Source organism: Mus musculus, chromosome 6 (assembly GCF_000001635.26).
Source record: "Mus musculus strain C57BL/6J chromosome 6, GRCm38.p6 C57BL/6J".
In the NCBI taxonomy this organism is placed as follows: Eukaryota; Metazoa; Chordata; class Mammalia; order Rodentia; family Muridae; genus Mus; species Mus musculus.
The window spans coordinates 142387211-142401541 of NC_000072.6; the positions used below are offsets into that span (position 1 = coordinate 142387211).

Here is a 14331-nt window from a genome sequence, read left to right on the forward strand (position 1 = left end):
GCGGCCCGGCGGCGGCGGCTGCGTGTTTCCGGAAGACGTGGCGGCTCGGGCCCGGGCGGCGTCGCCGAGGCTCTTCTCCGGACCAGGCTTCGCAGCGTGGGCCCCGAAGCACCGCGGTCCTCGCCGCCGCCACCATGATCTCCCTCACGGATACGCAGAGTAAGCGCTGCCGGGCCCCAGCGTTGGCCGGTGCTCCCGCCTCAGCCTCTGCTCCGCCCCGCAATGAATGGAGCGAGCGCGCGTGGGGCGGCGGCCCGCGGGAGGGAGGGGGCCGTGACGGGAGGACCGCCGACCTGCCTCGGCCCAAGTGCCGCCGCCGCCTTCGCCCCGGTGGCACCCGTGCTCTGTCCCACGGAACAGCCGTCGGACCAAGTTTCCGGGGTGGCGGGAATGGGACTGTCCGCCCGCGCGGAGCGCCTGCAAGGCTGGGGTGGGCTGGGGGCGTAGAGAGCCGTGATCAGACTCCACTGTTACCTACCTACCCAAAATTCCCTTAACAAGGACTTCGGTTTTCCGCTCGTTTAAGTTTCAACCAAGTTTACTAATGTTAAAAAGTCACTTTGTGCTCTGAGCATTGACTTCGATGGTTTAGATTTCTGGGTTAGGAGCCAGGATCACACTGTAGGTTAACGAGGCTGGCCTTGCGCTCATTGTGTCAGTGCTAGCCTTCCCACTTGTAATCCTGCCCCGGTCTCTAAAGTTATGAGATTACAAGCATGAAGGACTCTGCCTGTCTGTACTGGGAAAGGATTTCTTTATTAGTGTTGTATTCTGTACTTCGTGGCGTGTTCTATTTTAGCATCCTGTTTCTGCCTATCTCATCATTCTGACCAGCTTTGCAGTCTTCAGTCTTGCCTTTTTTTTTTTTTTTGTAGCCCCAGAGATTAGAGCATCTCAGCCAAATGTTTCTGCAGACTAGCAGAGCGTTATCCCTATCTCCATCGTTTTCTCTGTGACTTCATTTTTCTATGTTTTCTTATCAATCTTAATTATTTTTCTATTTATAAATTCTACCCAAGCTGGTTACTTTTTAAAGATATCTTTATGGGTATGACCTCTTTTTGCCTCACTTTTGCTCATTACCATGAACTTTGTTTCTTCAAACTATATTCACCTTAGCTTTTCAAGATTCTAACATCCCACTGAAGTGAAACAAAAACCTTCCTTGAAGTTATTCTCAAGTGGAGTTTGAAGATTTAGATTCAAGTTGTGGCACACTGGAGTGTCACAGGTGCTTTATGAGTCCCTCCACACCCTGGCAGTCCCCTCTGTCTTACTGTGGACTGCACAGCTACCTTCTCTAGCCCAGGGGTGTTGTCTATTGGTCCAGTCAGGCTCCTTTGGTTCTAGTCAGAAATAAAAGTGTCCCTTTTTTCCCTACTGTCACTAAGTCTTGTGAACCTGTTTCAGTTTAGTGCAACATGTAGTTATATAGACAAGAGTGATCTTAATTGCTTGTTTAAATGAGTTTTTTTAACATGCATGTGGGGACCAGAGTCACAGGATCCTCCTGGAGCTATAGTTACAGACGGTTTTTAGCTGCCTGGTGTGGGTGCTGGAAACCAACTTGGATCCAGAAGAGCAGCTTTTCTTACTTACACGTTTAATTCTTACACAAGCATGGGAAGGCATGGACCATTTATGAATTGGGACGTGTAAGACATTGAGTTACACACAAAGGCAGAAACAGCCATGGTCCTGGGATTTCTGGTTCACAAGCCTTTGCTCTTGTTACTGTAGTACTAGCTAGCTTCTGAGGAGACTTGATGTCAACATTCACATCTTGGGATGGTACAAGTCTGTGGTGTATAAATTACCCTGTGCACAGGGCAGAGAATGTCACTCTCCAACAAAAGTAACACAGTGAGGGATTGAATTCTGGGCAGAAGAAGCTGTTCTCCCCTTGTTTTACCACATTTCTTGGGATGGTGAAATTCTGTGATGTTCACTTGTTGATTTCTGAGGTGAGATGGTGAGTTATAGCCAGTGGTTAGGGAACCAGAGCTGGTCAAATTCAGATTAGATCTGTGTCTGTGTTGACTTCGAGGTTGAACCACTAGCAGCCCAGAAAGGTGCCAGCATGAGTCATGGCTTTCAGATGTTGTGAGGAGGTTGATCAAGCTCTGAGCAGTCGGGTAGATGCCAGTTCATGATGTGCTGAAGATTCTGTAGTATGCCCTCCCCCATACCAGCAAAGCCCAAAGAAATGCCAAGACTTACTCAAGGAGATGAAATGGGGGCAGCTTCCAGCTTACATCTGGATTGTCACATTAAGCAAAATGCTGCTGTGGTATTTGTTTTACTTAGTTGGACTCTTCTGTTTCCTAAAGGGTGTGATGAGGAAGGCGGGGCTGCTCTTGCTCTGTGAAGGTGTCCCCATCACTAAATGTCAGCTGTGATTGACAATGGGCTAAACTGGTCTTTATAAAATTTCTTCAGTATGTCTTTTCTTTATGTTAGCTAATATCTCAGATTGCTTTTATCAAGCTTTTTTTTTTTTATGGGCAGAAAAATATAAAGATAGATTATGTTTTCCCAAGTATGATACAGGCAGGAAGATCACTGCAGCATGTAGGCCTTTTGATTTCAGAAAACTTGCAGCTGGATAAGGATAGGGACAACGGAAAAGGTGGAGGTGAGAAAGGGGTGTGATAAGGGTTTGACCCATTTCATGGAGGATTCCTGGCAGCATTGGACTGGTGCCAGTGTGGTAAAAGAGTCTACAGGCAGCTGTCTGTCCCCTTCTGACCTGTATGTACTTCGTGAATCATGGCTCTAGTAGGATTGTAGAGTGAGAAGACTGGGTCTGTAGTCTCCCTGCTGCCTGTGGTGTGACTGATTCCCACACTAATGCTTGGAATCAGCAACCAGGAATGGGTTGCTCATCGGAAACTTGAGCCTTGGTTGCTACTGGGTACCTCAGAACTTTGTTAAAGGAATTGTGAGGCACTGTTGGCACTGTGCTGTGAAGAGCCTTATGGGATATCTTTTCCACTGCAGCTAACTCTTTTATTATATGTAAGTACACTGTAGCTGTCTTCAGACACCCCAGAAGAGGGCATCAGATTTCATTACGGATGGTTGTGAGCCACCATGTGGTTGCTAGGAATTGAACTCAGGACCTTCGGAAGAGCAGTCAGTGCTTTTACCCACTGAGCCATCTCTCCAGACCAATCAGCTAACTCTTAAAGGTGTGATACCCACTGAGTTGTTCTAGACTAAGATGAAATTTAAATCATTTATATTCTGTGCCTTCCAGTACCCTTGAGTTTAATAAGTATGTAATGGTTAAAATAGACTAGATACTTAACTTTGATTTGGAGCAGCTTAAATCTCCTCTCTGCAAGTTATCCTCTCACCCTAAAGTGATGTGATTCTGACTACAGTCCAGTGGTACTGGGAGGATTGTATAGTGCATATTCTCTGGGAAGTACTTCATAGTGCCTGATTCCTGACAGGTTCTCAATGCATAGGAACTATTGCCATATTGTTTTCTTCCTTTATTTTCAAACACGAGGAAGGCTTTTACTCTGTGTGCGTGTGTGCGTGCACTCGTGTGCGCGTGCGCACGTGCACTTTGTGGCCAGATTGACATTGGGTGTCTTGCTCATTCTCCAACATTCATACATACATACACACACACACACACACACACACACACACACACATAGGACAGGGTCTCCACTGAACCTGGAGCTCACTGATGTGGCTAAACTGCCTGGCCAGTAAGCTTCAAAATGCCCATCTCTGCCTCACCAACCCAGGGAATACAGGCATGACCCACCAAGTCTGGCTTTTTATGAAGATGCTGGGGGGGGGGGTCTGAATTCAGGTCCTCATGTTTGCACAGCAAGCACAGTATCAGCTTGATATCCATCTTCATGAATGAGCATCTTGGATGTTGTGTCATTCTGATCATTTGTGAACTAGAAGGTAGTCACAGTCAAATGACTGGGCTGTTATGATTTACTCCTAAGTACTCGTTACTTAAGAGAGTTTCACTTCTCCTTCCTCTATATTTTTCTCTAGGAAATTAGAGTCTGACACCTAAATAATTGTTTTAGGAAATTTTCCTGAGACAAGAAAGTATTCCTTTGGTATTTGCATCCCAAATACATTTAAATTAGAATGGTGGTAGACAGGCTTGTAAATTCTTTCAGACTAATTTTAGAATCAAAATGGAAAGTAGTGTCAAAAAATGTAGAGCCGGGCGTGGTGGTGCACGCCTTTAATCCCAGCACTTGGGAAGCTGAAGCAGGCAGATTTCTGAGTTCGAGACCAGTCTGGTCTACAGTTTGAGTTCCAGGACAGCTAGGGCTACACAGAGAAACCCTGTAAGGCCCTGGAGGTATAGACAGAGGTAAAGGTGATAGTCGGCTCAGCAGCTGAGCCTTTGATTTTGCTGCCCCACCCCCACCCCCAGGTTGCTAGGGGGTGTTGTAACTGGCCTGGATTTTAGCTCTCTAGAGCTGACAGGAAAATAATAATAGGTCAGAAAATAACAATTCTTTAAAGAAAAAAAAATTGCAAACTATCCTCTAACAGCTAAAGCAGTGTGACCAAGAGGTGGCTGGCAGACTTGGCGTTGAGTATGTCTGCCTTGTACAAAAGGGAAGACCTAGGGAATCCAAGGCCAATGCAGCATTCTTGCACAGAATAGGCTTCATTAAACTGTGCCCACCACGGTATTCAGTACCTACAGCAGCCCTTGGTCTCTCAGAGTGGGCTGGCAAGTGTTAGTTTCTAGGTAAAGAAGTAAAAATGTAGGCTAGGTTAAGATTTCAGGCTCTAGTTTTAAACATGACATTGGTAGTGTAAGGTTTGTAGGCAATAAACAGTTAAAGCCTGTGCATGTTTGTCTAAGGCCAGAGCAGGGGTTTTGAGGTAAAAATGTCTTTTCCTGACTCCTGCCTAAGAACTGGGGATTCTGTTCCTGATTTACATTGGATGTAATGTGGGAGCAGTGGTGTGCCTTGATGCTGAAGGAGCCCAGCCTGCTGCGCTGGGGACCTGGGGCACTCTGTGCTGGGTTTATGGGGACCCGGGGCACTCTGTGCTGGGTTTATGGGGACGTTGAGCCTGGCCTGATTCTTCCTTAACCGTGTGGTTTATGTTGCAGAAATTGGCATGGGCTTAACAGGATTTGGAGTGTTTTTCCTGTTCTTTGGAATGATTCTCTTTTTTGACAAAGCACTGCTGGCTATTGGAAATGTAAGTCTTTGAATATGTGCCCTTTAAATTTTCATCAGGCAGTTTTATCTACTTTCTAATCCTAGGAAATGACTGTCAGGGTTACTGTTGGCAGCAGCAACGAAGCCCTCAGCCTTTCGTGACTAGCAGATAAGCTTAAAGCTACTACGCTTACAACCCTAATAAGTGTTTGTGGGAGATTTACAATGGATGGAGTGAGTGCTACCCCTGAATAGGAGACCGAGGCAGCTGACCTAGCCAGGCATGGTAGCTTAGGCCTGTTTGTTCAACATATACAAAACTGAGATCGAATCACCACAAATTTAAAGCTAGCCTGGGCTACAGAAAACGGTGCTGTCTCAAAAAGTAAAAGAAATATGTCTTGCTAGTCCTTTGCCTTAGTAAACTTATGAAAATATTTTTAATGAGAATGTCTGACTATATACGTGATTAAATTGTGTAAACAGATTTTCAAAAACCTAAAAGCTTTTAAAAAGTACATCCTTTTTGCCATGAGATGGCACAGTGAGTAAAGGGGCTTGCCATCAACCAAACCCTGGAACCTACTTGATAAAAGTAGAAAACCACCTCCTCTAAGATAGCGTCTAGCCTGCATGCATGTGCCCCCAGGCAGGTAAGTAAGTAGATAAAGCAATTCATTTTTTGTCTTGAGTACTCGGCTGTGGTGTTAGCTGACCTCCTTAGAAGCAACATGCCTTCTTTCCTTGCTTATGTACTGCCCTGTCTCTATGTTGGAGGTCATGCAGGAGCTCCAGAAGTAAGCGATCCCCCATGGGAGAAGGTGGAGAAGTTGTGCAAGATGTTAGGTGTTTTTGAAGTCTGTGGCTGATTTTAATTAAAGAGAGAAAGGGTAACAAAGTTGATGTTCTATGCCAGTGCTGTGGACAGCACTGCTGAGCGAGAATGTGACACTTAGCCAGTGAGCTTGCTGTGTATTGGTAAGGAGGAATGTCTCTTGAGAAAAGCTAATGGGGGAAGTATTTCCCACACAGTGAAGGAGAGACAAACTCAGGGACAATCTCTTACCCACACGTGTATCACTTCTGCTGCTGGGCTGCCTCCCGAGCTTCACACTGCTCTAATGCTGTCTGCATGGCCACCCCCCAAATCTTCCATTCCATTCATAGAAACCTCCACAGAGACAACTGCAGCATCAGGGAGTACATTTGAGCGTCACAGTTTAATGCAGGCAGGCCATCCAGGCCTTGCTAGTGTCTGCTTGAATAGGCCATTTTATTCCCTGTTCAGTCAAGTTGGAACCTGCTGTAGATATGGATCTTCTATCCCATCACATCTTCCTCCTTCATGGAGTGGAGATAGGCAAAGAATGAGGCCTGTGAGGGCAGCCGGGCCTGCCAACATGCTCACCCCAGTCCCTGTTCCTGCTGCTGGGCATGAGTGCAGGGACTCATGAGGACTCTGGTATCTGTCACATCAGAGGCCAAGCAAACTCCTCACTAGGGGGCTGTCTAACCCTCTCTGTGTTGCGTTGTCTTTCTCCCCTAGGTTCTGTTTGTGGCCGGCTTGGCTTTTGTAATTGGTCTCGAGAGAACGTTCAGATTCTTCTTCCAGAGGCACAAGGTGAAGGCCACTGGGTTTTTCCTGGGCGGTGTGTTCGTGGTCCTCATTGGTTGGCCTCTGATAGGCATGATCTTCGAAATTTATGGATTCTTTCTCTTGTTCAGGTGAGGCCCTTCTTTTCTTTCTTTTCGTTCGTGAGCCAGAGTCTGAGAGAACTATTGCAGAAACCAAGGTAGTTGGGCTAGTGTGGGAGACTTTTCCTGAATGACCGCTACTTATATTGAGTTTTTATTGTAAGTTTAGGTCAGTCAACTAAAAAAATGTTTCCTAAATGTAAATGACTGCCTGAGTGAGATAATAAAGTATTTATAAAATATCCTCAGTGCTACAAAATTCATTTTATTGCCATTTGTGAGGTGTGTCCAGCATTTGGTATTCCTAACAGGATGGGTGGGTACGTGGATCTGTCACTGTGTTACATAATGTTGCTTCATAGTGGCTGCTACCTGCTGCTACCTGATGGCAGTGTGCTCAGCGCACGCGCGTGGTGAGGAACCCGGTACTGAGCACTCTGGAAATGCCGTCAGTTAGCCAGAACACTGTGCATGTGAGAAGACAGACAGTGCTCATCAGTCACCTAAGACATAAAAATTAGTTAAGGACTAGACCTGTCTTAGGGAGCGACCATCTCTAGTATGAAAAACAAACTGTAAAGCCTCCAGAAATGCTCTGATAATGTCATGACACCATAGAAGGACACAGAATATTCTTAAGAACGTGGTAAGAGAGGAGCTTATCCAAGCACAAGAAGGATTGTTCAGATAAGCTGAGTCTTAAAGAACGGAGCAGAGCTCTTCCTGTAAGTCAGCACAGAGAGGCTGGTTGACTGACGGGGCTTAGACAGAGTTGTGAAAGCTGTTGTTTGTTCTGTAAAAAGGACAGCAGTTCCCCATGGGAGTGTGGGCCACAAGCCAGAAGAGGCTGCAGACTTCTCAGGTGCCAAAGAGCGGTGTCTGCAGCAGAGAGGCAGGGAGGGACACAAAAGATTCTTAAGCCGGGAAGGCATTTCTGGGCAAATCCTCACCAGGCTGACATGCACATCAGGATTCAGTGAGATCACTCTGGCAAAATGTGAGCCCGAGGACAGACCTGAGCTGGATCCCCAGGGCCTACGCGGTGGAATTAGAGAGCTGGTTCCCATAAGCTGTTCCCTGATCTCCACATGTCAGAGCATGTGCTTCGTGCTCACACATGCTCACATATACACGTTAATAGAAAAAATTAGGGTGCGTTTAGGTAAGAACAATTGGAGATAGAAAAAACATTTAAAAGGCTCAGATTTGGTACACAGTATAAAGTTAGGAGACTGAACGGCTGTTTGCCGTTTGAAGTGGGAAAACAGCAAAGACAGCAGAGATGGCAGTGAAGGTCAAAAGACCAGAGTTGACTCTTGATGCTGGGGTAGAATGAGGTGCTGTCATTTGTGCGTAAGTTGCATTAATACATTGGCTTCGTGGTTTGAAGAAGCTGCTGGTAAATCCTAGGTTTCCTGTGTGCTGAGGGCGTCTTGGCTTGATCTAGAGTCAGGGTCTTTGTGGTTCTTTCTTCAAATGCATAGAACCCTCAGCAGCAGCGTGTGACGCCAAGATACCTTTAATTATCCACTTGCACTTGGTGCTGCTAAGGAAGCAACCTGCATGTCTGGAGCATGCACCTCCGTGAACCATAAGGGCTGCTCCTCTGTGGGGACATCACTCACTTCCTGTGGGCTCAGCTACATGACTTTTCTTCACTGTGGTGCTTTCATCCCTGTGAACTGCGTTTTAAGACCCAGATGCAGTTTATTTCTTGAGCATTCTCAAATTCTGTATCTTTCCTGGGTTCACTGATCTACAGTTAAGCTGATTCGAGGCTGTGTCACTTGAGTGGGCATGTATCCAGCCCAGAAACTGACACGGTGTGAGCCTCCCCACTAGTAGGTGTGCTGTCACTGCTGTGTTCAGGGTTTTACACAGCCCATTTCTTCTGGTTCTCCCTCCCCTCCGCTCCTGTTGCCAGCAGTAGGACAGAAAGCCTGTGGTCTGATCACGACACATCTAGGTCCCATTCTATTCTGGGCACCATTTTACCACCAACCAAGTTGTTCACTGCACTTGTACCTAGTGATTCAAGTTCCTCTGACTTGGCTCGTGGTTCCTCCTGTGGAGAGCACTGAGCTCTAACTACCTTGTCTCCCTCCTCCCAGGGGCTTTTTCCCAGTGGTCGTTGGCTTTATCAGAAGAGTACCTGTCCTCGGATCCCTCCTAAATCTACCTGGAATCAGATCAGTAAGTAGTCACATGGTTAGCAAAGTGTTTTTAAGAACCACCCAGATGTATGGATTATGATGCCTTTTCACTGGGAGTTTGAATCATTGATGTGATTGCATAAGTATGGATCCTGGTTACCATGACAACCAGAAACTAATCATTCTTAGGCCTATGAAACCTGACATTTTGTTTGAACATGCCATTTTTAGTATCGTTTTCTATTTTGATGTTACTCTGATTGATACTGCTAAGCTGCCTTTATGAATTGATAGGTAAAAGCCTTCCTGTACTCAGAGTCTACTCTGGATGCTTAATACTAACCTCTCATGGTAGCTGCCATCTCTTGTGGGGTCTCAGAGGCTTCTCAGGATTTATCTGGCCTCCTTGTACACACCTCTATCATAACATTTACCTGTTTTCATTATCAAGAAGGGAGCTCCAGACCGGTGGCCATGGTCATCTGGGGCCGAGGTAAATGGCTGTTATTCTTCCCCAGGACCCAGTATAACACCTGCCACTCAAGATAAAACCAGACATTTTCCCCGAGTAAATGAATGAAGCATGCTTGTGTCTGCTGTCAGACCCAGTCACCGAGTAAATGAATGAAGCGTGCTTGTGTCTGCTGTCAGACCCAGTCACCGAGTAAATGAATGAAGCGTGCTTGTGTCTGCTGTCAGTCAGACCCAGTCACCGAGTAAATGAATGAAGCGTGCTTGTGTCTGCTGTCAGTCAGACCCAGTCACCGAGTAAATGAATGAAGCATGCTTGTGTCTGCTGTCAGTCAGACCCAGTCACCGAGTAAATGAATGAAGCATGCTTGTGTCTGCTGTCAGTCAGACCCAGTCACCGAGTAAATGAATGAAGCATGCTTGTGTCTGCTGTCAGACCCAGTCACCGAGTAAATGAATGAAGCAAGCTTGTGTCTGCTGTCAGACCCAGTCACCGAGTAAATGAATGAAGCATGCTTGTGTCTGCTGTCAGACCCAGTCACCGAGTAAATGAATGAAGCATGCTTGTGTCTGCTGTCAGACCCAGTCACCGAGTAAATGAATGAAGCATGCTTGTGTCTGCTGTCAGTCAGACCCAGTCACCGAGTAAATGAATGAAGCATGCTTGTGTCTGCTGTCAGACCCAGTCACCGAGTAAATGAATGAAGCAAGCTTGTGTCTGCTGTCAGACCCAGTCACCGAGTAAATGAATGAAGCGTGCTTGTGTCTGCTGTCAGACCCAGTCACCGAGTAAATGAATGAAGCATGCTTGTGTCTGCTGTCAGTCAGACCCAGTCACCGAGTAAATGAATGAAGCAAGCTTGTGTCTGCTGTCAGACCCAGTCACCGAGTAAATGAATGAAGCATGCTTGTGTCTGCTGTCAGTCCCAGTCACCGAGTAAATGAATGAAGCATGCTTGTGTCTGCTGTCAGTCAGACCCAGTCACCGAGTAAATGAATGAAGCATGCTTGTGTCTGCTGTCAGTCAGACCCAGTCACCGAGTAAATGAATGAAGCATGCTTGTGTCTGCTGTCAGTCAGACCCAGTCACCGAGTAAATGAATGAAGCGTGCTTGTGTCTGCTGTCAGTCAGACCCAGTCACCGAGTAAATGAATGAAGCGTGCTTGTGTCTGCTGTCAGACCCAGTCACCGAGTAAATGAATGAAGCATGCTTGTGTCTGCTGTCAGTCAGACCCAGTCACCGAGTAAATGAATGAAGCATGCTTGTGTCTGCTGTCAGTCAGACCCAGTCACCGAGTAAATGAATGAAGCGAGCTTGTGTCTGCTGTCAGTCAGACCCAGTCACCGAGTAAATGAATGAAGCGTGCTTGTGTCTGCTGTCAGTCAGACCCAGTCACCGAGTAAATGAATGAAGCGTGCTTGTGTCTGCTGTCAGTCAGACCCAGTCACCGAGTAAATGAATGAAGCGTGCTTGTGTCTGCTGTCAGACCCAGTCACTGAGTAAATGAATGAAGCATGCTTGTGTCTGCTGTCAGTCAGACCCAGTCACCGAGTAAATGAATGAAGCATGCTTGTGTCTGCTGTCAGTCAGACCCAGTCACCGAGTAAATGAATGAAGCATGCTTGTGTCTGCTGTCAGTCAGACCCAGTCACCGAGTAAATGAATGAAGCATGCTTGTGTCTGCTGTCAGTCAGACCCAGTCACCGAGTAAATGAATGAAGCGTGCTTGTGTCTGCTGTCAGTCAGACCCAGTCACCGAGTAAATGAATGAAGCGTGCTTGTGTCTGCTGTCAGACCCAGTCACCGAGTAAATGAATGAAGCATGCTTGTGTCTGCTGTCAGTCAGACCCAGTCACCGAGTAAATGAATGAAGCATGCTTGTGTCTGCTGTCAGTCAGACCCAGTCACCGAGTAAATGAATGAAGCATGCTTGTGTCTGCTGTCAGTCAGACCCAGTCACCGAGTAAATGAATGAAGCGTGCTTGTGTCTGCTGTCAGTCAGACCCAGTCACCGAGTAAATGAATGAAGCGTGCTTGTGTCTGCTGTCAGACCCAGTCACCGAGTAAATGAATGAAGCATGCTTGTGTCTGCTGTCAGTCAGACCCAGTCACCGAGTAAATGAATGAAGCATGCTTGTGTCTGCTGTCAGTCAGACCCAGTCACCGAGTAAATGAATGAAGCGTGCTTGTGTCTGCTGTCAGTCAGACCCAGTCACCGAGTAAATGAATGAAGCGTGCTTGTGTCTGCTGTCAGTCAGACCCAGTCACCGAGTAAATGAATGAAGCGTGCTTGTGTCTGCTGTCAGTCAGACCCAGTCACCGAGTAAATGAATGAAGCGTGCTTGTGTCTGCTGTCAGTCAGACCCAGTCACCGAGTAAATGAATGAAGCGTGCTTGTGTCTGCTGTCAGACCCAGTCACTGAGTAAATGAATGAAGCATGCTTGTGTCTGCTGTCAGTCAGACCCAGTCACCGAGTAAATGAATGAAGCATGCTTGTGTCTGCTGTCAGTCAGACCCAGTCACCGAGTAAATGAATGAAGCATGCTTGTGTCTGCTGTCAGTCAGACCCAGTCACCGAGTAAATGAATGAAGCATGCTTGTGTCTGCTGTCAGTCAGACCCAGTCACCGAGTAAATGAATGAAGCGTGCTTGTGTCTGCTGTCAGTCAGACCCAGTCACCGAGTAAATGAATGAAGCGTGCTTGTGTCTGCTGTCAGACCCAGTCACCGAGTAAATGAATGAAGCATGCTTGTGTCTGCTGTCAGTCAGACCCAGTCACCGAGTAAATGAATGAAGCATGCTTGTGTCTGCTGTCAGTCAGACCCAGTCACCGAGTAAATGAATGAAGCGTGCTTGTGTCTGCTGTCAGTCAGACCCAGTCACCGAGTAAATGAATGAAGCGTGCTTGTGTCTGCTGTCAGTCAGACCCAGTCACCGAGTAAATGAATGAAGCGTGCTTGTGTCTGCTGTCAGTCAGACCCAGTCACCGAGTAAATGAATGAAGCATGCTTGTGTCTGCTGTCAGTCAGACCCAGTCACCGAGTAAATGAATGAAGCGTGCTTGTGTCTGCTGTCAGTCAGACCCAGTCACCGAGTAAATGAATGAAGCGTGCTTGTGTCTGCTGTCAGACCCAGTCACCGAGTAAATGAATGAAGCATGCTTGTGTCTGCTGTCAGTCAGACCCAGTCACCGAGTAAATGAATGAAGCATGCTTGTGTCTGCTGTCAGTCAGACCCAGTCACCGAGTAAATGAATGAAGCATGCTTGTGTCTGCTGTCAGTCAGACCCAGTCACTGAGTAAATGAATGAAGCATGCTTGTGTCTGCTGTCAGTCAGACCCAGTCACCGAGTAAATGAATGAAGCATGCTTGTGTCTGCTGTCAGTCAGACCCAGTCACCGAGTAAATGAATGAAGCGTGCTTGTGTCTGCTGTCAGTCAGACCCAGTCAGTCTCATGGCAACTGCAGATGATTTCATTTTAGCTGTTTTTCTTAATCTGAAAACCGAATGCGATCGTGAACTCTGGAAACAGGGCTGGAGATGGAGTCCAGCTGAGAGGAGGCGCTGCTTTGGGCTCAGAGCAGCCCATGTCAGAAGTCACCTGACAAAGAATCTTTCGTAGTTCTCTGCTCGTGTAGAACAACTGGGCTAAAGCCCAAAAGGCTTTTGAAAGGCTCATTGAGTATGTCTAGGAATTGCAGAGAGAAACAAGGACTTCTAGAAGGAGGAACGTTCCTGTAAAAACAATCCCGGGCCACAGCAGGCCAATCGTAGAGGCCTCCTGGCACGGCCTGGGTATTTGCAGTTACCTGTGAAGAACAGATATGGTGCTTTTTTTTTTTTTAGCCACTTAAATTTATTTTAAAGTTCTAGTGACTCCACATACACTGTGACAGTCACCTCTTTATGATCATTTCAAGGGTTGGTATGTCAGCTTGGGGTGGGGTGTACTGAGGCTCCATTTGTCCTTATCAGCAGACTCAATGTAGATACTGCTTATAGAGAATGAATTTACTTAGACTGTAGATGCACTAGCTTACAACTTCTGTTGTGATTGTGTAAGTGGGCAGCCAGTACAGGAGGGATTGCAGTCACTGCCTAAGGAGCAGTGTGAAGTGTCAGGGCAGAGGCACCGCTGACTAGAACACACGGTACTCCATGTTGCAGCTTTGCCACTGATCATATACACACTCCCCTCTGGATGCTGAAGAAAGACAGGCTTTCTAACTGGGGATGGAGTGGCCAAAGTTAGTAGCCATTTACATGAGTGTTTGTTGAAGTTCTTATTTGAAAATTACAGATACTCATTGGCAGCACTGAGTGTTTCAGTCTTTGCCCACTTCAGCATGATGTCCAGAATGCTCAGTTAACATATTTTTAGTTAATAGCTGTTGTTGATTACTGAACTTAATTGAGTTAAATCTGTTTGTCCAAAGACCACGTAGGCCCAGAAGAGATGCACAGGAATGGTCAGTGGAAATATCTTATTGGGTTCACTACTGCATGAGTGGCTGGCTGGCATTTCAGTCTTTTCTTTTTGTTGAGCTAACAGTGTTGGTGTCATTTTATTTATTATTTTACTCATTGTGTTGCATTTTTCATGTTTCACCCTAAAATTCATGTGTATAACATGTCATGCAAAAGCGACTTTTAAAAAGATAATTTTATACACATCTGAGAAGATGGTGGTGGGCACCATCCAGTTAACGACTGTCAGTCATGCCTTGAATTCCTGCAAATGTTCTAAAACTGGATGTTTTAAGCCAGCATCTAAAGGGCTTAGTCAGTGCTGTGCGGTGTTTGAGTTCCCTCTGACTCTGGTTTTCTTCTCCTTACA

At 46.5% G+C, this 14331-nt stretch overlaps 1 protein-coding gene across 3 annotated transcripts in view; it reads left to right on the forward strand.

Annotated features, from left to right (window-relative positions):
- Positions 1 to 14331, forward strand: part of Golt1b (golgi transport 1B) — a 26625-nt gene continuing 12294 nt past the window's right edge. Inside the window, exons 1-5 of one of the 3 annotated variants that reach the window (XM_006506981.4) lie at positions 4 to 159; positions 5120 to 5211; positions 6718 to 6896; positions 8978 to 9059; positions 13931 to 14318. In XM_006506981.4, the coding sequence (XP_006507044.1) occupies positions 135 to 159; positions 5120 to 5211; positions 6718 to 6896; positions 8978 to 9059; positions 13931 to 13939 (387 nt within the window). In that variant the 5' untranslated portion in view covers positions 4 to 134 and the 3' untranslated portion in view covers positions 13940 to 14318. Of the gene's footprint in view, positions 160 to 5119; positions 5212 to 6717; positions 6897 to 8977; positions 9060 to 13930; positions 14319 to 14331 lie in introns of those variants that run through there. The other 2 variants (XR_003956250.1, NM_025872.4) reach the window with 2 other exon arrangements.